The following is a 27,806-nucleotide window of genomic DNA, read 5'->3' as shown; positions in this document are numbered from 1 at the left end:
GGGACACCCACCCCTGCACCCCAAAATGGGACCCCAGCACCTCAAAATGAGGCGGACACCCCAACCCAGCACCCTAAACTGGGCACCCAGTACCCTAAAACGGGGACACACCCCTCAGAACCCCAAAATGGGGCGGACACCCATCCCTGCACCCCAAATTGGGACCCCAGAACCCCAAAATGGGGGGAACACCCACCCCAGCACCCCAAAATGGGACCCCAGCACCCCAAAATGGAAACCCAGCACCCTAAACTGGGATCCCAGCACCCCAAAATGGGGCGGACTCCCCCCCCAGCACCCTAAACTGGGACCCCAGCAACTCAAAATGGGACCCCAGCACCCTAAAATGGGGGGATACCCCCCAGCACCCCAAAATGGGGGCACCCAGTACCCTAAAATAGGGGACACCCCCCCCAGCACCCCAAACTGGGCCCGCAGCACCCCAAATGGCTTGGACACCCCCCCCCCGCACCTCACAATGGTCTCGACCCCCCTTTTCTACCCCTCCCTTATGGAACAAACCACTAGAGGGAGCGGGGGGGGGTGGGGGGGCAGCAGTTTTATTCCCATCAGCATCAAAACGGGGGGGGGGGGGGATTAAATAAGATCATGGGGACGTATAAAATAATATACACAATTGGGGGGGGGGAATGATTTGGGGGGGGCCCAATGGGGGGGTCACAGTGAGGCCCCTCCCCCCCCCGTGGAGAAAATGGGTAGAAAAAGGCAAGATTTGGGGTTGGAAAGGCGCCATTTATACAAATATAGTGATTTATAAAGGGGGGGTCGAGGGGGGGGGGTTAAACCCATTGGTTTCCACTAGGAAATAATTTAGGGGGGGGGGGAGAAAGTGCTGGAAGAGCCTAATTATTAATTAGCATATTATTAATTATTATTATTAAGGATTTGGCCCCCAAATGAGGGGCTGGGGGGGGGCTCCCGCACCCCCTTATTGCCTTGAATGGTATCGTCCCGTCCCCCCCCCCTCCCCAGGGATATGGGGGGGGCAAAGGGGATGTATGGGGGGGGCAAAGGGGATGTATGGGGGGAAAGCCCTATAGGGAAGCCTCAGCCCCATAGGGAAGGCCTGAACCCTATAGAGAAGCCTCAGCCCCACAGGGAAGGCTCAGCCCCATAGGGAAGGCCTGAGCCCTATAGGGAAGCCTCAGCCCCATAGGGAAGGCTCAGCCCCATAGGGAAGGCCTGAGCCCTATAGGGAAGCCTGAACCCCATAGGGGAAGGCTCAGCCCCATAGGGAGGCCTCAGCCCCATAGGGAAGGCCTGAGCCCTATAGGGAAGCCTGAACCCCATAGGGGAAGGCTCAGCCCCATAGGGAGGCCTCAGCCCCATAAGGAGGCCTCAGCCCCATAGGGAATGCTCAGCCCTATAGGGAAGGCCTGAACCCCATAGGGAAAGGCTCAGCCCTATAGGGAAGCCCCCAGCCCCATAGAGATGGATCCTCTCAGTCCCCTGTGGAGGTTTGTGGCCCCATAGGGCTGGTCCTCAGCCCCATAGAGAGGCTCTCAGCCCCATATGGATGCCCATATGGAGGGCCTCGGCCCTATAGGGAAGGTCCTCAGTGCCATACAGATGCACATATGGTCCCATAGAGAGGCCTTTGGTCCCATACAGAGGCCCCTGGTTGTATATGGAAGCCCATGGCCCCATATGGAAGCTCACGGCCCCATATGGAAGCCCTCAGTCCAATATAGATGCTCGTGGTCCCGCCTGGAGGCCCCATGTCATATATGGGAGCTCACAGTCCCATATAGAGGCCCTTGGTCCTATGTGGAGGTCCCCAGCCCCATATAGAGGCCCATAGCTACATATGGAGGCCCCCAGCTCCAAGCCCTAGCTGGGTGCTTGTGGTCCCGTATGGAAGTCCCATGTCATATATGGATGCTCCTAGCCCCATATGGATGCTCCTAGCCCCATATAGAGCCCTTCAGCCCCATATAGAGGCCCTCAATCCCATATGGATGCTTGTGGTCCCATATGGAGGCCCTTGGTCTGATATGGATGCTGCTCGTAGGGCCATACAGAGCCTCTCAGCCCCACATAGAGGCCCTCAGCCCTATATGGGTGCTGGTGGTCCCGTATGGAAGCCCCATGTCATATATGGATGCTGCTAGCTCCATAGGAATGCTCCTAACCCCATAGGGATACCCTTGGTCCCATATAGACCCCCTCAGCCCCATATGGGGGTCCATAGGAGGACACAGCACCCCATACATGAGTCCCATGAGGCATCTCCTGCTGCTCCATCCACTTCAGGCACTGGAGATCCCTAGTATCCCTTATGGCATCCCAGTGTCTCCCTATGGAATGGCAGCATTCCCTATGGAATCCCAGTGTCTCCCTATGGAATCGCAGCGTTCCCTATGGAATCCCGGTGTCCCAAGGGGGGGTCCCCAGTGTCCTATGGGAGGGTCACAGCTCCTCGTTGTCCACGGTGCTGGAGAAGATGCGAGATCCCTGGAGTCCCCTATGGAACTGCAGTGTTCCCGTATGGAATCCCAGCGTTCCCTATGGAATGGCAGCGTGCCCTATGGAATCCCAGTGTCTCCCTATGGAATTCCAGCATTCCCTATGGAATGGCAGCATTCCCTATGGAATTCCAGCATTCCAAGGGCTGGGTCACAGCTCCTCCTTGTCCATGGTGCCAGAGAAGATGCAAGATCCCTGGAGTCCCCTATGGAACCGCAGCGTTCCCGTATGGAATCCCAGTGTCTCTCAATGGAATGGCAGCATCCCCAGATGGAATCTCAGTGTCTCTCTATGGAATGCCAGCATTCCCTATGGAATGGCAGCGTTCCCTATGGAATGCCATTGTCCCGGGGTGGGTCACAGCTCCTCCTTGTCCACGGTGCCGGAGAAGATGCGAGATCCCTGGAGTCCCCTATGGAACCGCAGCGTTCCCGTATGGAATCCCAGCGTTCCCCATGGCATGGCAGCGTTCCCTATGGAATGGCAGCATCCCCAGATGGAATCCCAGCGTTCCCTATGGAATGCCATTGTCCGGGGGGGTCACAGCTCCTCCTTGTCCACGGTGCCGGAGAAGATGCGGGCGAAGCGGCGGAGCTGCCGCGCGGCCGAGTGCGACTCCTGCTGCAGGCGCCGGTTGTTGTGCCGCAGGTTGGCCACCTCCGCCTGGAGCACCACCTTGTCCTGCTTCTCCTGGGGGGGGGACGGACAGTGAGAGCCCAAAACAGCCCAAAACAGCCCCAAAACCCCCCAAAACCAGCCCCAAACCACCTTGTCCTGCTTCTCCTGGGGGGGGGATGGACAGTGAGAGCCCAAAACAGCCCAAAACAGCCCCAAAACCCCCCAAAACCAGCCCCAAACCACCTTGTCCTGCTTCTCCTGGGGGGGGGGACACGGTCACACCCCAAACCAGCCCAAAACAGCCCCAAAACAGCCCAAAACCACCTTGTCCTGCTTCTCCTGGGGGGGGGACGGACAGTGAGAGCCCAAAACAGCCCAAAACAGCCCCAAAACCACCTTGTCCTGCTTCTCCTATGGGGGGGGACACGGTCACACCCCAAACCAGCCCAAAACAGCCCCAAAACAGCCCAAAACCACCTTGTCCTGCTTCTCCTATGGGGGGACAGTGAGAGCCCAAAACAGCCCAAAACAGCCCCAAAACAGCCCCAAACCACCTTGTCCTGCTTCTCCTATGGGGGGGACGGACAGTGAGAGCCCAAAACAGCCCAAAACAGCCCCAAAACCACCTTGTCCTGCTTCTCCTATGGGGGGGGACAGGGTGAGCCCAAAACAGCCCCAAAACCAGCCCCAAACCACCTTGTCCTGCTTCTCCTATGGGGGGGGACAGGGTGAGCCCAAAACAGCCCCAAAACCAGCCCCAAAACCACCTTGTCCTGCTTCTCCTATGGGGGGGGGACAGGGTGAGCCCAAAACAGCCCAAAACAGCCCCAAAACAGCCCCAAAACCACCTTGTCCTGCTTCTCCTGGGGGGGGGACACAGTGAGAGCCCAAAACAGCCCAAAACCAGCCCCAAAACAGCCCCAAACCAGTCCAAAACCACCTTGTCCTGCTTCTCCTGTGGGGGCACATGGTGAGAGCCCAAAACACCCAAAACCACCCCAAAAGCACCTCCAAAACAGCTCAAAACAGCCCCAAAACTACCTTGTCCTGCTTCTCCTGGGGGGGGCACATGGTCGGACCCCGAAACCCCCCAAACCCCCCCCCCAAACCTCCCCAAAAGGTACCTTCTGGAGGTCGCTGTGGAGCTGCTTCAACATGGCCTCGAGCTGCGACACCTTCTCGGGGAGGTCCAAGGCTGAGGGGGGGCTGTGGGGGGGCACAGGGCGATGTGGGGGGGCCCCCGGGGTGTCCCCATATGGGGGGGTCCCAGACCCACATACAAGGGGGGGGACACACACACAACAGGGCTCGGGGGGGGGTCTCTGTACCTGATGGGGGGGGCGCCCCCCCGCGGCCTCTCGGGGGGTGGGGGGGGGTCGGGGCTCAGCACCGGCTCCGTGAGGGAGAACAGGGACACGGCCCTTTGCACTGGGGGGGCGGCACGTTAGCACCCCAAAACCACCCCAAAACAGCCAAAACCACCCCAAAACCATCCCAAAACACCCCAAAACCACCCCAAAACAGCCCACAAACATCCCAAAACACCCCAAAACCACCCCAAAACAGCCCACAAACATCCCAAACCCACCCCAAACCCACCCCAAAACAGCCCCAAAACACCCCAAAACAGCCCACAAACATCCCAAAACACCCCAAAACCACCCCAAAACACCCCAAAACACCCCAAAACCACCCCAAAACACCCCAAAACCACCCCAAAACAGCCCACAAACATCCCAAAACACCCCAAAACCACCCCAAAACAGCCCAAAACACCCCAAAACCACCCCAAAACACCCCAAAACCACCCCAAAACACCCCCAAACCACCTCAAACCACCCCAGCCCAAAACCACCCCAAAACCACCCCAAAACAGCCCACAAACATCCCAAAACACCCCAAAACCACCCCAACACCCCAAAACCACCCCAAAACACCCCCAAACCACCTCAAACCACCCCAGCCCAAAACCACCCCAAAACCACCTCAAAACACCCCAAAACCACCCCAAAACAGCCCAAAACCACCCCAAAACACCCCAAAAACATCCCAAAACACCCCAAAACCACCCCAAAACAGCCTGAACCCACCCCAAAACACCCCCAAACCACCTCAAAACACCCCAGCCCAAAACCACCCCAAAACCACCCCAAAACACCCCAAAACCACCCCAAAACAGCCCAAAACCACCCCAAAACACCCCAAAAACATCCCAAAACACCCCGAAACCACCCCAAAACAGCCTGAACCCACCCCAAAACACCCCCAAACCACCTCAAAACACCCCAGCCCAAAACCACCCCAAAACCACCTCAAAAAGACCCCCAACCACCTCAAAACACCCCAAAACCACCCCAAAACACCCAAAACCACCCCAAAAGCAACACAGCACCCCCAAACCACCCCAAACCCACCCAAACCCACCCCAAACCCAACATAGTGCCCCAAAACCACCCCAAACCCCCCCCAAACCTGACCTCAGCACCCCAAAACCACCCAAACCCCCCCAACCCAACGCCGTGGTGAGGGTGCAGTTGGGGGGGGCTGTTTTTGGGGGTACCTTCATAGGCCTTGGCTGCATTGACCAGACTGGCCCATTCCAGCCCCGCGGCCGTGTCCGGCAGCGGCATCATCCCGGGATCCACCCGGCGCAGGGACAGCTCCGAGGCCGAGATGGCCCCTGCAGGGACACCGGGACCATCGGCACCCCAAATCACCCCAAAACACCCCAAATCACCCCAAATCACCCCAAAACCATCCCAAATCACCCCAAAACACCCCAAATCACCCCAAAACTACCCCAAATCACTCCAAAACACCCCAAAACACCCCAAACCACCCCAAAACTACCCCAAACCACCCCAAAACCACCCCAAAGCACCCCAAAACTACCCCAAAACACCCCAAAACTACCCCAAATCAACCCAAAACACCCCAAAACTACCCCAAAACACCCCAAACCACCCCAAAACACCCCAAAACTACCCCAAAACACCCCAAAACACCCCAAAACTACCCCAAAACACCCCAAAACCATCCCAAAACTACCCCAAAACTACCCCAAAACACCCCCAAACTACCCCAAATCACCCCAAACTACCCCAAAACCACCCCAAAACACCCCAAAACTACCCCAAAACTGACCCCAGAAGCCCAAAACCACCCCAAACCACCCCAAAACTGACCCGGACACCCCAAAACTGACCCCAGTACCCCAAAACCACACCAAAACCACATCAAAGCACCCCAAAACCACCCTTAAACCGACCTCAGCACCCCGAAACTGACCCCAGTACCCCAAAATCACTCCAAAACCACCCCAAAACCAAGCTCAGCACCCCAAAACCACCCCAAAACCAACCCCAGTAGCCCAAAACCACCCCAAAACTGGACACAGCAACAGCAACAGGGACCCTTGGGATAATCCTTAGGGATAACGATTGGAACGTGGGGTGTGAGACAGCAGCTTTGGGATCGCTCTTGGGAAGCTGAGGCCATCCCATAGCACCCGGAGACAAGGAGCTTCCTGGCTCCATTGGTGAATCCAAAGCCCACATTCCCTTTGGAAAGGGGCTTCCAAGCCCAGGAGTGGTTCATGGAGCCCCAACCGGAACATCCAGCATTCCATGACCATGGAAGAACCAATGAGGACACTCAAGGGATGGACCCCCAGCACGTCCTTGGGAATCCATCCCACCTGGAGCAGCTCATGGAGCTCAACCAGCTCCTGCTCCTGGGGCAATTCCAAGGCCAAGGAGAAGGGATGGAGCAGCCCCGAGGAGAAGGATTTGGGATGTTGGGGGAGGAGAAGGTCAACGGGAGCCACCAACAGCCCCTTTGTGTCCTATGGGAGCTCCTTGTGTCCTATGGGAGCTCCCCACTGTGTCCTATGGATGCTCCCCACTGTGTCCTATGGATGCTCCCCATTGTGTCCTACGGGAGCTCCCCACTGTGCCCTATGGATGCTCCCCACTGTGTCCTATGGATGCTCCCCATTATGCCCTATGGGAGCTCCCCATTGTGCCCTATGGGAGCTCCCCACTGTGTCCTATGGGAGCTCCCCACTGTGTCCTATGGGAGCTTCCCATTGTCCTATGGGAGCTCCCCACTGTGTCCTATGGATGCTCCCCATTGTGCCCTATGGGAGCTCCCCATTGTCCTATGGGAGCTCCCCACTGTGTCCCATGGGAGCAGCAGGGCCAAGGGGGGGACCCTGCTGGAGCACTGGGGCCAGCTCTGGGCTCCCCAACATCAGGAGACCTGGAGCGGGGCCTTGGACACGGGATGGAGGGATGGGATGAGGAGATGATGGAAGAGCTGGATGGGACCTTGGGATGAAGCTCTTCCCCATGAGGGTGCTGGGACACTGCGATGGATGGAGAAGGTTTGGCTGCTCCATCCCTGGCAGTGCTCAAGGAGCAGCCTGCCCCATGGAAGCTGTCCCTGGGGGTTGGATCTGGATGATTCCAGCTCCTTCCCATCCCAACCCATCCCATGGCTCCACAGCACTCACCCTTCTTGTCATGGAGGCCCCCGTTGGTGGTGGCTGGGTGCTGGCGCCGGTTGGGCAGGGTGCTGGAGGGGTACGTGCTGCCAAAGCCACCCTCGGGCTCCAGCACTGGGCTCCCACTGGTGTAACCGGGGTCCCGGCGCCCACCACAGAGGCTTTCATCTGACAGGGTCCTCTGCAGCCCCTTGGGGGGGGTCTGGGGGGGATAAGAGGTGGGGTGACCCCCTCGCTGTGGTTGAAGCCCCATTGGTCTTGGTTGGACCCCCATTGGTCATGGATGAACCTCCCCCAGTTGTGTTTGGAGCCCCATTGGTCAGGGTTGGACCCCCTCCAGTCATGATTGGACCTCCTCTGGTCATGGTTGAACCCCCCCCAGTCATATTTGGAGCCCCACTGATCATGGTTGGACCCCCCTGGTCATGGCTGAACCCCTCCAGTTGTGTTTGGAGCCCCATTGGTCATGGTTCGCCACCCCAAGTCATGTTTGAAGCCCCACTGATCATGGTTGGAACCCCCCTGGTCATGGTTGGACCATCCCTGGTCATGGTTGAACCTCCCCCAGTCATGTTTGGAGCCCCATTGATCATGGTTCACCCCCCCAGGTCATGTTTGGAGCCCCACTGATCATGGTTGGACCCCCCCGGTCATGTTTGGAACCCCTCCAGTTGTGTTTGGAGCCCCATTGGCCATGGTTCGCCCCCCAAGTCATGTTTGGAGCCCCAATGATCATGGTTGAACCCCCCCCAGTCATGTTTGGAGCCCCACTGATCATGGTTGCCCCCCCCGGTCACGTTTGGAGCCCCACTGGCCATGGCATTCCCGGCTCACCGGGGCGCGCTCCGGCTCCGGGCTGGTGGTGTCCATGATGATGAGCTTCTTGAGGTCATCCTCGATGGTGGACTTGTAGCTCCTGCGGGGGGAGCGCAGGTCCCGCAGCGACGCGCGGAGCCGGGGCTGCCCAAAGACGTTCTTGGGGGTGGCCTCCACGTGCCTGGGGGGGGACATGGAGATGGGAGCCCCCCTGGACCCCAACATCACTCCATCATCACCCCAACATCATCATCCCCAATATCACCATCCCCAACATCACCCCAACATCATCATCCCATCATCAACCCCAACATCACCCCAACATCATCAACCCAACATCATCATCCCCATCATCAACCCCAACATCACCCCAACATCATCAACCCAACATCATCATCCCCAGTATCACCCAACATCATCATCCCATCATCAACCCCAATATCACCCCAACATCATCAACCCAACATCATCACCCCATCATCACCCCAACATCATCATCCCCAATATCACCATCCCCAATATCACCATCCCCAACATCACCCCAACATCATCATCCCATCAACCCCAACATCACCCCAACATCATCAACCCAACATCATCATCCCAATATCACCATCCCCAATATCACCATCCCCAACATCACCCCAACATCATCATCCCATCATCAACCCCAACATCACCCCAACATCATCAACCCAACATCATCATCCCAACATCATCATCCCCAACATCACCAACCCAACATTATCATCCCCATCATCACCCCAACACCATCATCCCATCATCATCACCCCATCATCATCACCCCAGCATCACCCCAACATCACCATCCCCAATATCACCCCAACACCATCATCCCATCATCATCATCCCCATCATCATCCCAAAACCATCATCATCCCACCATCATCATCCCCATCATCACCCCAACATCATCAACCCAACATCATCATCCCCATCATCACCCCAACATCATCAACCCAACATCATCATCCCCATCATCACCCCAACACCATCAACACAACATCATCATCCCCATCATCACCCCAACACCATCATCATCCCATCATCATCACCCCATCATCACCCCAACATCATCATCCCATCATCATCATCCCCAACATCATGATCCCATCACCTCAACAGGCCTCCACCCGCCTGGGACCATGGGGGGGGGACACAGACATGGAGGTGGGACCCCCCTGAACCCCAACATCACCCCAACATCATCAATCCAACATCATCATCCTCATCATCACCCAACATCATCACCCCATCACCTCCTTTTGTGGTCCTACCCCCCCCAGCACCTACTTTTGGCACCCTGCCCCCCCCCAGCACCCACTTTTAGGAGCCCTGCCCCCCCCCCAGCACCCACTTTTGGGGCTCAGGCTTCTCCTCAGCCCTTTTCCAGCCCGTGGCCTGTTTATTCCTGACCGGCTGCTTGGAAAAGAAGGATTTGGGGATGGAAGCCGAGAGCTGGGCCCCCCCCCGGGGGGCTTCAGTTGAGGGGGTGCTATAGCCGGGATACCCCATCCGCGGGTTGGAGCTATGAGGAAGAGGATGGAGACTCAGGGTGAGGATGAGGATGTGGGTATCCCCCCTCCCCATAAAGATGGGGTGGCCCAATATGGGGGGGACACCCCTATTGTGGGGGGGGGGCTCACCTGGGCTGCGGGGGGGTCCCTGCTTTGTGCCTGTAGCTTGTGCTGGGGGGCGACGGGTCCCTCTTGGTGGTGGTGGCATCATCCCCCGGTGCCACTATGGGTTTGGGGCCCTTCTCCCTCTGGGATAGCGGGCGGGGGGGTTTGGGGGTGTCGATGCCGCTGTCGTTGGAGCCGCCTTTGGGGAAAGGATCCGGGAATTCGGCGCCATCGTTGGGATCGGGAATGTCGAACCAGCGCTCGTCGCTGGAGGTGGTGCTGGAGAGCGTGGTGGTGCTGGAGTGGCTGGAGTACGGCGCATCACCCTATGGGACACCCCCAAAGCATCACCTCGGCGTTCCCTACGCCCCACTGGGATGCGATGGGATCATCCCAGCGCCCCACCTTGGAATGTCGCTTGGGAGAATCCATCCCGGCCGCCTCCTGTTTGCTGCTTCTCCTGCCTGCTGGCAAGCGGGGCTGCGCTGGGACGTGCCAGACGGGCTCTGCAATGAGTCCCCGTTGGGTTGGTGGCACCAGAGAGGCCACTGCGGCCGCGGGGGGGGGACACCGGGGTCACCGTACCCGGGTTGTGCCGCTCCATGGTGCTCTCGTGGCTGCTGAGCCCCCCCGATGAGGAGTCACCGTCGGGTGGCTCCGATGATGCCACAAACCTGGGATGAAAAGGGGGTTAAACCCCCCCCCCAAAACGGTGCCAAACCCCCCCTCATGGGGTCCCCACGGTGTCACCCACCCCTGTGGGACACAGCGGGGGGTCCCCACGGTGTCACCCACCTCTCTGGGGATGGTTTATAGCGGGTGAAGGTGCTGCCCGGTGCGGAGAAGCTGCCCGATGGCTGCCGGTACGGCTGCGGCCGCTCCGATGGGGAGGAAGAGGAGGGATGGGGTGTCTCTGGGAAGCTCAGCGGCCTGGCTCCATGGATCCATGTGGGAAAAGGCAGGGAAGCACAGAATGGGTTGGGGTGGAGAGGACCTTAACACCATCCAGTCGCAAGCCCTTGCAATGAGCAGGGACACCTCACACCGGACAAGGTTGCTCCAAGCCTCGTCCAACCTGGCCTTGAACGCTGCCGGGGATGGGGCGGCCAAACCTGCTCCACTCAACCCATCCCAGTGTCCCACCACCCTCAAGGGAAGAACTTCCTTAGATCCAACCTGAACTTCCCCTGTTTCAGTTTGAACCCATCACCCCATGTCCTACCACTCCAATCCCTGTTGAAGGTCCCCCCCCAGCATCCTTGTAGCCCCCTTCACGCACTGGAAGCTGCTCTGAGGTCTCCAGGCAGCTTCTCCAGCCCCAACATTCCCAGCGTGTCTCCCCATGGGAGATGCTCCAGCCCCTCATCATCCCCGTGCCCACGGCAGGGGGGTGGAACTGGCTGATCTGCAGGTCCTTTCCAACCCAAACCATTCTGTGACTCTGTGAAGGGTTGGTGGTGATGGTGTCATGGTGGGGGTGTGGTTACTCACCTCTTGCCGTGGTATTGCCGTGGTGAGGGTGTTGTGGTGGGGGTGTCGTGGTGGGGGTGTTGTGGTGGGGGTGGCATGGTGGGGGTGTTGTGGTGGGGGTGGTGTGGTGGGGGTGTCACGGTGGGGGTGTCACAGTGGGGGTGTCATGGTGGTGGAGTCATGGTGATGGTGTCGTGGTGATGGTGTCGTGGTGCGGGTGCCATGGTGTTGGTGTCATGGTGGTGGAGTCATGGTGATGGTGTCATGGTGATGGTGTCATGGTGCGGGTGCCATGGTGTTGGTGTCACGGTGGTGGAGTCACGGTGATGGTGTCATGGTGATGGTGTCATGGTGCGGGTGCCATGGTGTTGGTGTCATGGTGGTGGAGTCACGGTGATGGTGTCATGGTGATGGTGTCATGGTGCGGGTGCCATGGTGTTGGTGTCATGGTGGTGGAGTCATGGTGATGGTGTCACGGTGGGGGTGTCATGGTGTTGGTGTCATGGTGGTGAAGTCATGGTGATGGTGTCATGGTGATGGTGTCATGGTGCGGGTGCCATGGTGTTGGTGTCACGGTGGTGGAGTCACGGTGATGGTGTCATGGTGATGGTGTCATGGTGCGGGTGCCATGGTGTTGGTGTCATGGTGGTGGAGTCACGGTGATGGTGTCATGGTGATGGTGTCATGGTGCGGGTGCCATGGTGTTGGTGTCATGGTGGTGGAGTCATGGTGGTGGTGTCACGGTGGGGGTGTCATGGTGTTGGTGTCATGGTGGTGGAGTCATGGTGATGGCGTCGTGGTGGGGGTGTCATGGCGGGGGTGTCATGGTGGTGGTGTGACGGTGATGGTGTCACAGTGGGGGTGTCATGGTGCTGGTGTCATGGTGGGGGTGCCATGGTGATGGTGTCACGGTGGGGGTGTCACGGTGGTGGTGTGATGATGATGGTGTCACAGTGGGGGTGTCACGGTGCTGGCGCCATGGTGCTGGAGTCATGGCGATGGTGTCATGGTGGGGGTGCCATGGTAATGGAGTCATGGCGGGGGTGTCATGGTACTGGTGCCATGGCGATGGTGTCATGGTGGGAATGTCATGGTGCTGGTGTTACGGTGATGGAGTCACGGTGATGGAGTCATGGTGGGGGTGTCACGGTGATGGTGCCATGGTGGGGGTGCCATGGTGCTGGTGCCATGGTGGGGGTGTCACAGTGGGGGTGTCATGGTGCTGGTGTCATGGTGGGTGTGCCATCATGGGGGTGTCATGGTGATGGTGCCATGGTGGGGATGCCATGGTGCTGGTGCCATGGTGGGGGTGTCACAGTGGGGGTGCCATGGTGGGGGTGTCACGGTGGGGGTGTCACGGTGCTGGCGTCACGGTGGGGGTGTTGTGGTCACTCACCTCTTGCCGTGGGGCGGCAGCACCGCCTGCTTGCCGGGGCGGCCGTGGGGCGCCGTGGGGCCGAGGCTGGTGCTGTGGGAGGCCGAGGAGCTCCATTGCCAAGCGGCGCTGCTGCGGTACGGGGGGCGCGTGGGGCAGCCCCCCCGCTCCGGCTCCTCCCTGGGCTCCGCGCTGCCCAGGGCCACGCACTCGGACCAGCCCCTGCCAAGCACAGCGAGTGGGGCTGAGGGCAGGGAGCCGGTGGCAAGTGGCACTTATGGGGCACGAAGCCGCAGGGATTGGCACTTAGGGGGCACAAAGCTGCAAGGATTGGTGCTTATGGGGCACGAAGCCGCAGGGATTGGCACTTAGGGGGCACAAAGCTGCAAGGATTGGTGCTTATGGGGCACGAAGCCGCAGGGATTGGCACTTAGGGGGCACAAAGCTGCAAGGATTGGTGCTTATGGGGCACGAAGCCGCAGGGATTGGCACTTAGGGGGCACAAAGCTGCAAGGATTGGTGCTTATGGGGCACGAAGCCGCAGGGATTGGCACTTAGGGGGCACAAAGCTGCAAGGATTGGTGCTTATGGGGCACGAAGCCGCAGGGATTGGCACCTATGGGGCACGGAACCACAGGGAGCAGGGCTTATGGAGCACGAAGCTGGTGGCAATCAGCACATATGGGGCACGGAACCACAGGCATCAGCACTTATGGGGCATGAGGCCGGTGGTGATTGAGCCTTATAGGGCATGAAGCCACCGGGATCGGCCCCTATGGGCACGGAGCCATGGGGATCAGCACTTATGGGGCATGGAGCCCCAGGGATTGGCACCTGTGGGGCAGGAAGCCACAGGGAGCGGTGCTTATGGGGCACAAGGCCAGTGGTAATTGAGCCTTATGGGGCATGAAGCCGCGGGGATCAGCACTTATGGGGCAGGGAGCGGCGCTTATGGGGCACCCAAGGGCAGGCAGTGCCATGGGCAGAGCTTCAGCCCCCCCAGCAACGTCCTTCCTGGGGCTCTTGAAGTCCCCATAAGCAGTGAGCAGCACGTGGGGGTGACCAGCCCAAGCTCTGCACTGGAAAACTGGGACCCCCCCCCCCGAATCCCACCGGGAAGGCTCCGCACACCCTTTGGGCACCGCACGGCCAGCACAAAGGGGGTGTTCTCCTGCTGGTGTCAGCTGGGAGACGTGCTCCATGGAGACCCATCACCACCAACCTAACTGGGAGACGTGCTCCATGGAGACCCATCACCACCAACCTAACTGGGAGACGTGCTCCATGGAGACCCACCACCACCAACCTAACTGGGAGATGTGCTCCATGGAGGCCCATCACCACCAACCTAACTGGGAGATGTGCTCCATAGAGGCCCATCACCACCAACCTAACTGGGAGATGTGCTCCATGGAGGCCCATCACCACCAACCTAACTGGGAGATGTGCTCCATGGAGACTCATCACCACCAACCTAACCGGGAGACGTGCTCCATGGAGTCCCACCACCACCAAACTAACTGGGAGACGTGCTCCATGGAGGCCCACCACCACCAACCTAACTGGGAGGCATGGGCTCCATGGAATCCCACCACCACCAACCTAACTGGGAGGCATGGGTTCCATGGAGGCCCATCACCACCAACCTAACTGGGAGATGTGCTCCATGGAGGCCCATCACCACCAACCTAACTGGGAGATGTGCTCCATGGAGACCCACCACCACCACCAACCTAACTGGGAGATGTGCTCCATGGAGGCCCATCACCACCAACCTAACTGGGAGACATGGGCTCCATGGAGGCCCATCACCACCAACCTAAATGGGAGATGTGCTCCATGGAGGCCCACCACCACCAACCTAACTGGGAGATGTGCTCCATGGAGACCCACCACCACCAACCTAACTGGGAGACATGGGCTCCATGGAGGCCCATCACCACCAACCTAACTGGGAGATGTGCTCCATAGAGGCCCATCACCACCAACCTAACTGGGAGATGTGCTCCATGGAGGCCCATCACCACCAACCTAACTGGGAGATGTGCTCCATGGAGACTCATCACCACCAACCTAACCGGGAGACGTGCTCCATGGAGTCCCACCACCACCAAACTAACTGGGAGACGTGCTCCATGGAGGCCCACCACCACCAACCTAACTGGGAGGCATGGGCTCCATGGAATCCCATCACCACCAACCTAACTGGGAGACATGGGCTCCATGGAGGCCCATCACCACCAACCTAACTGGGAGATGTGCTCCATGGAGACCCATCACCACCAACCTAACTGGGAGATGTGGGCTCCACCACCACCACCAACCTAACTGGGAGACATGGGCTCCATGGAGGCCCATCACCACCAACCTAACTGGGAGACACGGGCTCCATGGAGGCCCATCACCACCAACCTAACTGGGAGATGTGCTCCATAGAGGCCCATCACCACCAACCTAACTGGGAGATGTGCTCCATGGAGGCCCACCACCACCAACCTAACTGGGAGATGTGCTCCATGGAGACCCACCACCACCAACCTAACTGGGAGACATGGGCTCCATGGAGGCCCATCACCACCAACCTAACTGGGAGACGTGCTCCATGGAGACCCATCACCACCAACCTAACTGGGAGATGTGCTCCATGGAGACCCATCACCACCAACCTGAGAGACATGCTCCATGGAGGCCCATCACCACCAACCTAACTGGGAGACATGGGCTCCATGGAGACCCACCACCACCAACCTAACTGGGAGACATGGGCTCCATGGAGGCCCATCACCACCAACCTAACTGGGAGACGTGCTCCATGGAGACCCATCACCACCAACCTAACTGGGAGATGGGGGCTCCACCACCACCACCAACCTAACTGGGAGACATGCTCCATGGAGTCCCACCACCACCAAGCTAACCGGGAGACACGGTCTCCACCACCACCACCATCACCTACCTCCGAGGAGCCCCGTCCTCGTGGGGTGGGACGATGACCACCTTGACGGTGACGGAGGTGCGGAGCAGGTCGATCATCTGGTCGTGGTTGAGGGTGACCACGGCCACCTTGCAGATCTCCACCAGGCGGCTGCCCTGCCGCAGCCCCGCCTGCCAGGCGAAGCCATAGTCCTCCACCTCGGCCACCGTCCCGTCGTACTTGACGTGGAAGCCCAACTGGCCCAGCCCGTTCCTCCTGAGGGTCATGTCCACCGTGTCGCAGCCGTCCGTCATCACCTTGGGAAGGGGGGAAGGATGGGGCAGGACGTGGGTTGGAGGCCTAAAATCCTGGTCCTGGATCTGCATCCCATCAGGAAACAGGCGCCAGGTTTAGGCTGGGGTGGGATGGAGCTGGAGATGATCCAGTTCCATGGGCAGGGACGCCTTCCACAAAGGAGGGTGCTCCAAGTGGGGCTGGGGCACGGCCAGGGATGGAGCAGCCAAACGTCTCCATGCACGTGATTCCCAGTCCCAGCACCCTCATAGGGAAGAGCTTCCTGACATCCAACCCCAACTTCCCACCATTCCAGTGTCCCACCTCCCTCATCAGGAAGAGCTTCCTTGTATCCAACCCAACTTCCCACCATTCCAGTGTCCCACCACCTTCACAGGGAAGAGCTTCCTTATATCCAACCCCAACTTCCCACCATTCCAGTGTCCCACCACCCTCCTAAGGAAGAACTTCCTTGTATCCAACCTGAACTTCCCACCATTCCCGTGTCCCACCACCCTCATCAGGAAGAGCTTCCTTGTATCCAACCTGAACTTCCCACCATTCCCGTGTCCCACCACCCTCATCAGGAAGAGCTTCCTTGTATCCAACCTGAACTTCCCACCATTCCAGTGTCCCACCACCCTCACAGGGAAGAGCTTCCTTGTATCCAGCCTGAACTTCCCACCATTCCAGTGTCCCACCACCCTCATAGGGAAGAGCTTCCTTGTATCCAACCCCAACTTCCCACCATTCCAGTGTCCCACCACCCTCACAGGGAAGAGCTTCCTTGTATCCAACCTGAACTTCCCACCATTCCAGTGTCCCACCACCCTCATAAGGAAGAGCTTCCTTGTATCCAACCTGAACTTCCCACCATTCCAGTGTCCCACCACCCTCACAGGGAAGAGCTTCCTTACATCCAACCCCAACTTCCCACCATTCCAGTGTCCCACCACCCTCCTAAGGAAGAGCTTCCTTACATCCAACCCCAACTTCCCACCATTCCAGTGTCCCACCACCCTCATAAGGAAGAGCTTCCTTACATCCAACCTGAACTTCCCACCACCCTCACAGGGAAGAGCTTCCGCGTATCCAACCTGAACTTCCCACCATTCCCGTGTCCCACCACCCTCATAAGGAAGAGCTTCCTTACATCCAACCTGAACTTCCCACCATTCCAGTGTCCCACCACCCTCATCAGGAAGAGCTTCCTTACATCCAACCCCAACTTCCCACCATTCCAGTGTCCCACCACCCTCATAAGGAAGAGCTTCCTTATATCCAACCTGAACTTCCCACCACCCTCACAGGGAAGAGCTTCCTGACATCCAACCCCAACTTCCCACCATTCCCGTGTCCCACCACCCTCACAGGGAAGAGCTTCCTTATATCCAACCCCAACTTCCCACCATTCCATTGTCCCACCACCCTCACAGGGAAGAGCTTCCTTATATCCAACCCCAACTTCCCACCATTCCAGTGTCCCACCACCCTCCTAAGGAAGAGCTTCCTTGTATCCAACCTGAACTTCCCACCATTCCCGTGTCCCACCACCCTCATCAGGAAGAGCTTCCTTACATCCAACCTGAACTTCCCACCATTCCAGTGTCCCACCACCCTCACAGGGAAGAGCTTCCTTGTATCCAACCTGAACTTCCCACCATTCCAGTGTCCCACCACCCTCATAGGGAAGAGCTTCCTTACATCCAACCCAACTTCCCACCATTCCAGTGTCCCACCACCCTCATCAGGAAGAACTTCCTTGTATCCAACCTGAACTTCCCACCATTCCAGTGTCCCACCACCCTCATAAGGAAGAACTTCATTGTATCCAACCTGAACTTCCCACCATTCCATTGTCCCACCACCCTCATCAGGAAGAACTCCCTTAAATCCAACCTGCCCTCCCCCTGTCCCAGCCCAACCCCACCACCCCTCACCCAAGCAGCACCTCCACAACCTCAGCAAGTGCTTTTCCACCTGGAGACCCACCTTCAACCTCTGCACGATCTCCTTGATGTCCTCAGGACCACCCTCCCCGGCCCGGATGAAGATGTGGTCCCCTCGGCCATAGAAGATCTTGATGGTGGCCGCCTCCGCCGTCCAGCCGATGACGTCCCCGCAGAAGCAGTTGAAGACCACCTCTTTGGCTCCCAGATCCAAGAGGACCACGAACTCATTGGAGATGCCCAAAGCGCACGAGATCTCGGCTCCACGGGCGAAATCCAGCGCGGAGACGCGCCAGGAGATGGCCCCGGCGCTGTGCTGCTCGGCCCCAACCCGGGCTTTGGTCTTCTCCTTCTTCTTGGAAGCCAAAGAGATGAGGTTGAACTTGCCGGTGGAGTCGATGGGAGTGTTGGTGACCCAGTTCTCGGCCAGGTCCTTCAGGTATTCCCGGCGGGTCCTGGTGGCCATGGTGTGGAACTTGTCCGACTTGTGAGCCGCGTTCTCCGCGTTGATCACTTTGGCCAAGAGGAACTCTCGGAAAACGTCGGATTTGCGGAAGGTGACGCCGTTGGGAATGGGGGGACCGAAGGAAGGGACGTCCTTGGACCTGGTGACGGCCACGCTTGGGAAGGGATGGAGAAGGGACGGTGGTTAAGGTGGCTAAAACCATGGAATCCCGCTCAGGGTTGGGATTTAGGTCCCTTCTGGCCCGCTCCGAAGGGAGAAGCTCCAGGTCTCCCCTTCCTAGAGGGGGAATTTGGGATGTGGTGGCCTGATCCAGCTGGAAGCTCACCTGTAAGAGACGTTCTCCGTGCAGGGATTGTGGGCTCGGACAATGATGAAGACATGCTGGAAGTGGGAGCGGATGTTCTGAGGGGTGAAAGGCAACGCTCCGGGTTCTTGGAAGATGATGGTGACAATGTCATTCCCGATGTGCCTCTTCCTCAGCAGCTGGAAGAGACAAAGAGGTGCAAATCCACACGGATGGATCCCGAACTGCTTGGAGAAGAGGGAGAAGCCCAAGGAAGGTGCTGCTGGGGACGGAGGGGGTTACCTGCTGCCTGTTGTTGGGAGTGTAGGGAAGCATGGTGGACACATGGAACATGATCTCATAATCCTGGTACGTGGTGTAGAGGGAATGGGTCCCGGTGGAGTCGGCTACAAGGGAGGCAGAGGGACAAGTGAGTGGTGGTGGCAGCATCCCTGGTGTCCCCATGGTGCCACCACGTGTCACTCACTCTTGGTGTCCAGCTGAGCCGCGTACTTGCTGAAGGCCTTGAGACAAACCTTCTCCCCCAGGAGCATGAGGAACTCCTCGAAGGGGGGACCGGCCTCCTCGTTGTTGTACATCTCCTCCTCCGAGCTCTGCCCGGCTTTGCAGTAGAGAATTCCCACCTTGTGCCTGCGGCAGAGCTGCGGGAACGCCGGAGTCAACCCGTGTTGGATCCCACCAGCTCCAGGAGCTCCCATTCCCACCTCTACTCACCCCTTGCTCGTCCAGCTTGAGGAGCTGCTCGGTGACCTTGGGGGTGCTGAGGGCCAAGCGCAGGCAGTGGATGTTGAGCTCGGGAATGACGTATTCCAGAGCATCCTTCAACGGGAGGCCCCGCACCGTGCCGTGCTTGGTGGTGGTGGGGGTGGCATCTTCCAGGATGGAGCCACGGAGGGTGATGAGCTGGGAAAGGATGGGGAAAGACCAATGAAAACGGGATAACCTGGGATGGATCCAGCTTCCCGATCCCGGGTTTGGGGTATCCCAGCACGATGTGGTACCTCACTGGTGCGGAAGATGATCCTGTACTGGTACTGGGGGCCGTGGTCCTTGTGGTCCTCCAGCTTCTCCCGCTTGATGCTGACGGCCACCGGGCCGAGCTTCTCATCCACTCCGAAGTAATTCGAGTGCTCTACCAGGAGAAAAACAGGGATGGAGGAGAAAATGAGGATCAGGAGCATCGGGATGAGCTGGGACCCCCCTTGACCCCCCACCCCAGCACCCACCTTTGCCATGGAAGTGGTCGCGGTAGTAGCGAGCGCCGAGGTCCACGTGCTCCACGCTGTAGTGCTTGAGGCGGTTGGGGTTCCTCTGCAGCTCCTTGGGCACCTCCAGCACCGAGATACCAGCGTTGGTGGGCCGGAGATCAAGGATGGGCTCCGGGAAGCTCCCATCGGATACCGGGATGACCGGAGAAGCCCCGGAAGCTTTGGAGAAGCTGACGTTGCGCTCGCCAGCGCCGCCGATCTCGTTGCGGAAATGAGGACAACTGAGGAGCAGCTCGTTGCTGGTGTTGTCCCCAAGGTCATGCTCCAAGTTCTCCTTGGAGTTGGGATCCTCGGTGCCGGAAAAGGCCGGATCCGAGCCCATTCCCGACGGGGCGGCCGAGGCGGCCGAGGCGCCCGTGGTGGTGTTGCGGCGTTGGGCCACCACCACGCGGTTGGTGGCCACGGCGTTGAGGTCGAAGAAGATGCTTTGGACATCGTAGTGGGCAAAGCTCTTCTGGCACCACCAGCTCCTGCCCGGCTCCGGCGCCCGCGGCTCCTCCGGCTCCGCGTCATTCCGGGCGCTCCGGAGCTTCCTGAAGATGGATTCGGCCCCGGCGTCACCTTTGGGATATCTCCGGCGCGGTTTCTCCTTGGCTTGGGTCAACGCTTCATCCCGGGCTCCATTCCTGCCCTCAGCTTTGATCCCGGGGTATGATCCCGCAGGAAAACCGGCCTCTCCGAGACGCTCCGGGCTCGCCGCCCGCCGCTCCGGCTTCTTGGTGCGGAATTCATTGAGCATATCAAAGAAGCTTTGCTCCGAGATTCCCTGGATGTCGATGGAGGAGGTGCTGCCGTATTCCCGGAATATCCCACCTCCTCCTCCCAGCTTGGCTCCTCGGGGCTCCGTCGGCTCCTCGGGATCACACTCACTCAACGTCACCTCACTGCTGCTCCGGTGCCGCAGCGGTGCCAAACCCTTGGCAGGGGATCGAGGCCATCCCTCTTGGAATTCCACATCCTTGGAACGCCGCCGCGCCAGGCGCTGAAGAGCTTTGAAGCCCGCAACGCCCGCCAGGGGCTGCTGCCCGATGGGCGCCACGGTCCGGCTCCAAGGAGCATCCCGGCTTCCCGCCGCTTCCCGCGGCGGCTCCTTGGGGGGGTCCCTCTTGGGGGGCCACTCGGCGATGCGGGCGCGGACCCCCATTTTGGGGACAGGGACCATGCGGGGGGGGTCACCCCCTGGAGGTGCCACCATCGGCGCTGCTGCCGCTGCTGGGGGTGGCACCACGTTGCCATTGGGCACCCAGAAGGGCGGCGGGGACCCGTCGGTGTCCTCATGGCGCGGCGGGCGGTGGGAGCTCATGGTCCGGGGACGGGGATGAAGCCACTCATTGCCACTGGTGCCATGGCGGGAGCCCGCGGGTGGGAATGCCGGGAGGGCTGGGAATGCCGCGGGGCATGGTGCTGCCGCTCACGCCTGAGGGGCCATCCTGCAGCGGTGACAGAGAAGAGGGTTAGTTGGGGGTGGAAGGGGAGGGGGTCACCAGTTTGGGTTGGGAGTGACCATTAAAGGTCCATCTAATCCAACGGGGGGGGTGTCAACTGGAATCATGGAGCCATGGGATGGGTTGGGATGGGAAGGAGCTGGAATCATCCAGATCCAACCCCCAGGGACACCTTCCATGGGGCAGGCTGCTCCTTGAGCACTGCCAGGGATGGAGCAGCCAAACCTTCTCCATCCATCCCAGTGTCCCAGCACCCTCATGGGGAACAGCTTCATCCCAAGGTCCCATCCAGCTCTTCCATCATCTCCTCATCCCATCCCTCCATCCCGTGTCCAAGGCCCTGCTCCAGGTCTCCTGTAGCTCCTTTAGGCACTGGGAGCTGCTCTGAGGTCTCTATGGAGCTTTCTCTTCTCCAGGCTGAGCAATGTTCTCAGTGTCTCCAGCCCCTCAGCACCCTCATGGCTTTGCTCCATCATCTCCATGTCCTCCCGATGGTGGGGACACCAGGACATCAAGGGGGGTCTCATGAAGGGCATCATCTGATGCTCCCATCCATCCAGCCCCCTCAACAGCAGCTTCTTCCAGGTGGGTGTCACCAAAAGCTTGGTCACGGCACCTTCAATCCTGCTCCAGATCCTTCATCCATGTATTGAGTTCTGCTTGTTGAGGTTCCTCAGGGGATCCTGGACGTAGGGATGGAGCTGTTGAGGTTCCTCAGGGGGTCCTGGACATAGGGATGAAGCTCTTGAGGTTCCTCAGGGGGTCCTGGACATAGGGATGGAGCTGTTGAGGTTCCTCAAGGGGTCCTGGACATAGGGATGAAGCTCTTGAGGTTCCTCAGGGGGTCCTGGACATAGGGATGGAGCTGTTGAGGTTCCTCAGGGAGTCTTGGACGTGGAGATGAAGCATCAGGAGGAGGTTTGTACCCACGAGGATATGGAATTCCCGGGATGCTCTTCCCAAAACACAGGATGCGGGAGCATAAACCTGCAGCCAGGGATGAGGGGATCCCCCTTCCCATGTTGTATGATCCCAATGGGAAGGATTCAGGGCAACTTATGGAAGAACTTGTCATTTCCCGGGTTTTTTCATGGATTTGGAGCTACTTTTGAAGGAAAACCAGGAGCAGTTTCACCTCTCCCAGCAGAAGCTCCATGTTTTGGGAATACCCCCCCTTTTCCTTCCTGGAATCTCCCCCAACTTGGCATTTCCAGCCTCCACTATCAAGTTTGGGAAGACCAAAAGTGACGGAATGCCACCGTTATCCAGCAGGAATCCATCCAGGAGGGAATCCCATCCTATTCCCTAGGAAAGGTGGGAAGAGCCTCCCCCTCTCCAGGCTCTATGTGCCAAAGGGAAGCAGAAGGATCCCTAAAGGATCCATTGCAGGGATTTAAGGGGAATCCTGGGGGCTCCGGCACCGATGGATCCCGAACCATCCCAAGGGATCCCAGTGGAGGGATGAGCACCACCCCCAATGCTCCATCACCCCCCCGGGATGTCATTTGGGATAAGAAATGAGGGAAAAGGCTTCAACACCCCCCCCGGGATGGATCCTGCTCCTGCAGCTGATCCCGCTCCTCCAGTTGATCCCAAACTTGGGAATGTTGAGGCCAATCCTGCTGCCTTTGCAGGAGCAGGGCCCAACCCTTTCCCTGCTAATGAATAACCAGATTGGTTTTAATGGTTAACCACAGGCTTTGCTCTGGGATGTGGGATGGGATTTAACCCCTTCCCGGCTTTATCCCACCTAATTCCCATTAAAACCTGGGATTTAACCCCCCCCAAGGGCCTTTCCGCTTCCAGCTTGATCCCAACTCACCCCCAATCCACCAGGAGCTTCTCCTCCCTCCCTTAGTGCTTCCCACAGGGAATAAAGCACCATCCCGGGCTCCTTTTGGGATGGGGGGGAGGTATTCCCGGTTTTCCCAATGCTCATCCCGAGGGAAAGGCAAGGGGAATTAAGGAAGCAATTAAAGGAAAAGGTTGGGAATTCTGCCCTTAATTAGGGGGTAATTAAAGCCCGATAATCCCCATTAGTGGGCAATGAGGACGCCCTTCATTATCCCACAGGGAAAACGGGAATAAAAGACGGCATCCATCCCAACCTGGACCTTGATCCGGGTGTTATCTGACGAAGACGGGATAATTAGCACTATTCCAGCACAAACATAGTCGGGAATAGGGACCAATTCCTACTTGCCTGGATTCCCGAGGCCGGGATCTCTGGGATAGCAGATGAGGTCTATGGATGAGCTTGGCTAATTCCAAAGGAATTAGGAGGGAGCTTGTTGTATCCCTTCCCTTGGGATAAATCCCTGCGTGTGGATGTCCAAAGAAGCCGGGTGAGGCCCGGGTGTCGGGATGAAGAGCAGGAGGAGGAAGAGGAGGCTCCTATGGCATTCCCAGCTCCAAGCTTGAGGAATCCTGGGAGGAGGAAGAGAGGAAGCGTTTAATGCGGTGGGATCACCCTGCTCCCGATGGAATGCCGACACATCCAAGCACCACCTCGATGGCCTCAACCCCACTGGGATTCGGGATGGAGCTGGGATTGCTGCTCCAGAAAATCCGAAGGGAAAAGGCCACGAGTGTGGCTGGAAGTTGTTAAATAGCCTCAACCCCCCCCCCCTAAATCCCACTAAATAACCCAAGAGCCAAGGAAAACTGGGATAAAAGGGAAGGAAAAGGCAAGTCCCAACGTGCAGGAGGCAGCGGGAAGCGCTGCCAGCTCCATACCCGGCTCATGGGTGCCCCCCCCCAAACAAGCCCTTCCCGTGCCCAAAAAGGCCCATTTTGAGCCCAAAACAAGGCCAAAGAATTCCCACCTTTGGGAATCTGAGTGTTCCTCCCTCGGGGGGAAATGGGGGGTTTGGGGGGGGGAATGGGGTGTTTTGGGGGGGAAATGGGGGTTTTAGGGAGGGAATGGGGTGTTTTGGGGGGAAAATGGGGGATTTGTGGGGGGAAATGGGGGATTTTGGTGGAAAATTGGGGGCTTTTTGGGGGGGAAATGGGTTTTTTGGGGGGGAATGGGGGGTTTTAGAGCAGTTCTGGGGGTTTTGGGGCAGAAATGAGGAGGTTTGGGGGAAAACAGAGGTTCTGGTGGAAAAAATGGGGGAGTTTGGGGGGAAAATGTGTGGTTTTGGGGCAATTCTGGGTGTTTTGGAGGGGAAATGGGAGGGGTTGGGGAAGAAATGAGGGTTTGGGGGGGTTCTGGGATTTTTTTGGAGGGTGAAATGAGGTTTTGGGGCAGTTCTGGCGGTATTTGGGGCAGTTCTGGGGATATTTGGGGCAGTTCTGGGGGGTTTCAATGCCAGAACCCCATTGGGATGCTTTGGAAAGGGGGATTTGGGAGCCACGACCAAGCTTCATCTTAACAAAGGGTTGAATTTATGATCCCCATCGAGTCCTGGCCCAAACCCCCCGTGTCCCTCCCAGCCCAAACCAGGCCTTTGAGTCCCCCCCCAGCCTTTGGAACCCCAAAACCTCTGTTCCCCCCCCCCCCAAGATCCCCATGGAGTGGGGTAAAGGATTTACCTGCCAGAGCGATGCTGCCGCAGCCCCTCTTGGTCCAGAGCTGAGGGAGGAAAAGAGGGAACAGATCCATAAACAGCAGGAAAGTTGGGAAACAGCCTCATGGGGGGGTTCTGGGGGGGGGGGGGGGCGTCCACATGAAGGGGGTGGTTATGGGTGCTGGGGGGGGGGATAACACGGTGCCCCCCCCATTGCCCCACCACAGGGTGCAGAAAGTGCCCCCCAAAGCGGCTGATGATGGGGGGACCCCAATCTTTGCCCCCCCCCCCCAGTAAGGAGCTTTAGGCCTCCACAGGCCCCCCCAAGTGCAGCAGCCCCCCCAAACATAAGCCCCTTCATGAACGCTTTGGCCTCTCCCCGCCCCATAGCCCCCAATACCCCCCCCAAAGGCCCAGTGGTACCCCCCCCAAAGGCCCAGTGGTGCCCCCCCCAAAGGCTGAGGGAGGCCCCCCCCATCCCGGGGGCCGCTGGGAGTTGTAGTCCCGCCTCCCCACGGCCTAGGCCTCGGGCCGTACCTCAGCACTACAACTCCCGGCAGCCCCGCACGGGAGAAGGAAGCGGGGACCCGGAGGTTGGCCGGGGACACCTCCCGTTACCCTCCAGGCCCCAAAAAGGCCGTGCCGGGGCCCAGGCCCGATCGGAGCTCGGCGGCGGCGGCGGCGGCGCCCCGTTCCCCGTCCGTCCCCCCCGAGCCTCAGGGGGGGACTGAGGGAGCGGGGGGGGGTGTGGGGGGGGTGTCTCTCACCCGGCGGCGCGAGCGCACGGGCCAATCGGGGGGCGGCGGCGAGGCGGCGGCGCGGCAGGGCAGCGCGCGGCGGCGGCGGCGGAGGGCGGGGCCTGGCGCGGGAGGATGGGGCGGGGCTTCGAGGGGAGGGGCGGGGCTTTTCGCCAATCAGCGAGGCGGGAGGGGGATGTTATTTGCATACGGGAGGGGTGGGCGGGGTCCCGCCTACGCTCGCGTGTGATTGGCCGCTCATTTGCATAAAGGGCGCGGACGGGAGCGGTTCCCGCGGGTAAAGAGCGCGTGTGATGAGTGTGCGGGGGCTCAGCCCTATGGGGGCCGCTTCCAGCCACTTTGGTCCCTGGGATGCTCTTGGGGGGTCTCTGTGATGCTCTAGGGGTTCTCTGGGGTCCCTGGGATGCTCTCTGCAACCTGCCCAGGTAGGTACTGGGAGCTGCTGAGGGTCCCCTGGGGAGGGCTGGGACCACTGGGGAGCCGCCGGGAGCGACTGGGAGTCCGTGAAGGGGAACTGGGAATATGCCAGAGCCTTGGGGAGGCGACTGGGGGCTACTGGGAAGCCCTCAGGGCAACACAGAAGCGTTGGGGAGCAAGTGGGAACCCCTCAAGAGCCTTTAGGAGTCCCTGCGAGCTACTGGAGGTAACTGGGAAGCCGTAAAGGCAACTGAGATCCCTTCTGGGGGTAAGTGGGAACCCCTTAAGAGCCTCTGGGGGCAAGTGGGAGTAACTGGGGTCCCCTCAAGAGCCTCTGGGTGCAACTGGGAACCTCTCAAGAGCTTCTGGGTGCTACTGGGGTAACTGGGAACCCCTAAAGGCATCGGAGAACCCTTTTGGGGGTAACTGGGAAGCCCTCGAAAGCCATTGGGAGTCCCTGGGGGCTGCTGGAGGTAACCGGGAATCCCTGAAGGACACTGAGAACCCTTCTGGGGGCAACTGGGAGTAACTGGGATCCCCTGAAGAGCCTCTGGGGGCTACTGGGAACCCCTTTGAGGGCAACTGGGAGTAACTGGGAACCCCTCAAGAGCCTCTGGGTGTAACTGGGAACCCCTCAAGAGCCTCTGGGGGCAACTGGGAGTAACTGGGAACCCCTCAAAAGCCATTGGGAATCCCTGGGGGCTACTGGAGGTAACTGGGAACCCTTTTGGGGACAACTGGGAGTAACTGGGAATCCCTAAAAGCAACTGGGAACTGCTCGGGGTTCGCCTCCTTCCCCCACTCCCCCATTCCTTAAGCAGCTCCGTGTCCCGATGTTCTTCCAGCCCCGGATCGGCGGGATCCCGGCAGCGAAGAGCAGCGGCGTTGGAGAGCGAAATGCCTCAAAATCCACCCCCCCATGTCCATGGGGAATGTTGTCTCGGCGATCCCGATCCAGCCAATCCCGGGCTATCAACAAAGCCCCAAGCCCGGCCCCTCGCCCTGGAATTCCTTTCCCTGTTCAACCCTATGGAACGCGCCTAATGACGACGCTTGGCCCTGCCTGTTCCTCGCCAATCCCAAGCGGAGCCTCCTCCCCGGCTCAACCAGTTTGGAATTGGGATGCGGAGGACCCTGGGCTGGGCCGGGCGCTGGGCTGCCCGGTGGCGCCGGCGCCGCTTCGGGCTTCACCGAGGGCAAAATCCGGCCGAAATCCGGCAATCTGGGGTGGGTTTTGGGGGTGTTTTCTTCCCGTTTTGCCCCGATCCTGGTGCTTATTAAATAGTATTTCCCCTTTTCCAAGGAAATCTGTGTTAAATCAGTGGGAAATGGGGAAGCGCGGCCTCTCAGTGCGCCTTAAACCGGGATCAACCCCGCTGCGGGATGGATAATGGGGGGGGCCCCCTCCTCCCGTCCTGGGGATTATCCCAATTTTATCCCGTTATTGGTCATGAGGAGCCGGGAATTAATGGGAGAAATGACCCGGTAGCACCTAAAGGATGGATTTGGTTGGGGGAGAGAGGGGTGCAGGGAACCCCCATTGGGGGATGTTGGGGTTCAGGGGTGGGA

The 27,806-nt window shown here is 59.1% G+C and overlaps 1 protein-coding gene and 1 long non-coding RNA gene across 3 annotated transcripts; one reads left to right on the top strand and one right to left on the bottom strand.

Annotated features, from left to right (window-relative positions):
- Window positions 1-2,336: 2,336 nt before the first annotated feature.
- SIPA1L3 (signal induced proliferation associated 1 like 3) lies at window positions 2,337-25,869 on the bottom strand. Of its 2 annotated transcripts, none has more exons than XM_030475022.1 (23): window positions 25,600-25,869; window positions 25,088-25,127; window positions 23,757-23,980; window positions 20,067-21,538; window positions 19,842-19,972; window positions 19,555-19,743; window positions 19,307-19,481; window positions 19,123-19,226; window positions 18,862-19,019; window positions 18,114-18,690; window positions 15,870-16,144; window positions 12,935-13,135; window positions 10,864-10,998; window positions 10,654-10,742; window positions 10,474-10,574; window positions 10,093-10,394; window positions 9,804-9,974; window positions 8,444-8,636; window positions 7,619-7,811; window positions 5,666-5,785; window positions 4,434-4,533; window positions 4,230-4,311; window positions 2,337-3,177 (listed from the first exon to the last, which is right to left on the bottom strand). In XM_030475022.1, exons 4-23 carry the CDS (start codon window positions 21,409-21,411, stop codon window positions 3,028-3,030), a joined length of 4,791 nt encoding a protein of 1,596 aa, XP_030330882.1. In that variant the 5' UTR covers window positions 21,412-21,538; window positions 23,757-23,980; window positions 25,088-25,127; window positions 25,600-25,869; the 3' UTR covers window positions 2,337-3,027. The 2 variants fall into 2 exon arrangements, with proteins under 2 accessions (XP_030330882.1, XP_030330883.1); XM_030475023.1 differs by having other exon boundaries at window positions 8,444-8,606.
- A 176-nt stretch (window positions 25,870-26,045) lies between these two features.
- LOC115603266 lies at window positions 26,046-27,536 on the top strand. The gene is made up of 2 exons (XR_003989841.1): window positions 26,046-26,245; window positions 27,083-27,536. It is a non-coding gene; the product is annotated as an uncharacterized LOC115603266 (long non-coding RNA).
- Window positions 27,537-27,806: the final 270 nt, after the last annotated feature.

This window comes from Strigops habroptila, unplaced genomic scaffold, assembly GCF_004027225.2.
Source record: "Strigops habroptila isolate Jane unplaced genomic scaffold, bStrHab1.2.pri NW_022045628.1_ctg1, whole genome shotgun sequence".
Lineage (NCBI taxonomy): Eukaryota > Metazoa > Chordata > Aves > Psittaciformes > Psittacidae > Strigops > Strigops habroptila.
This window is presented reverse-complemented; position numbering and strand designations above follow the sequence as displayed.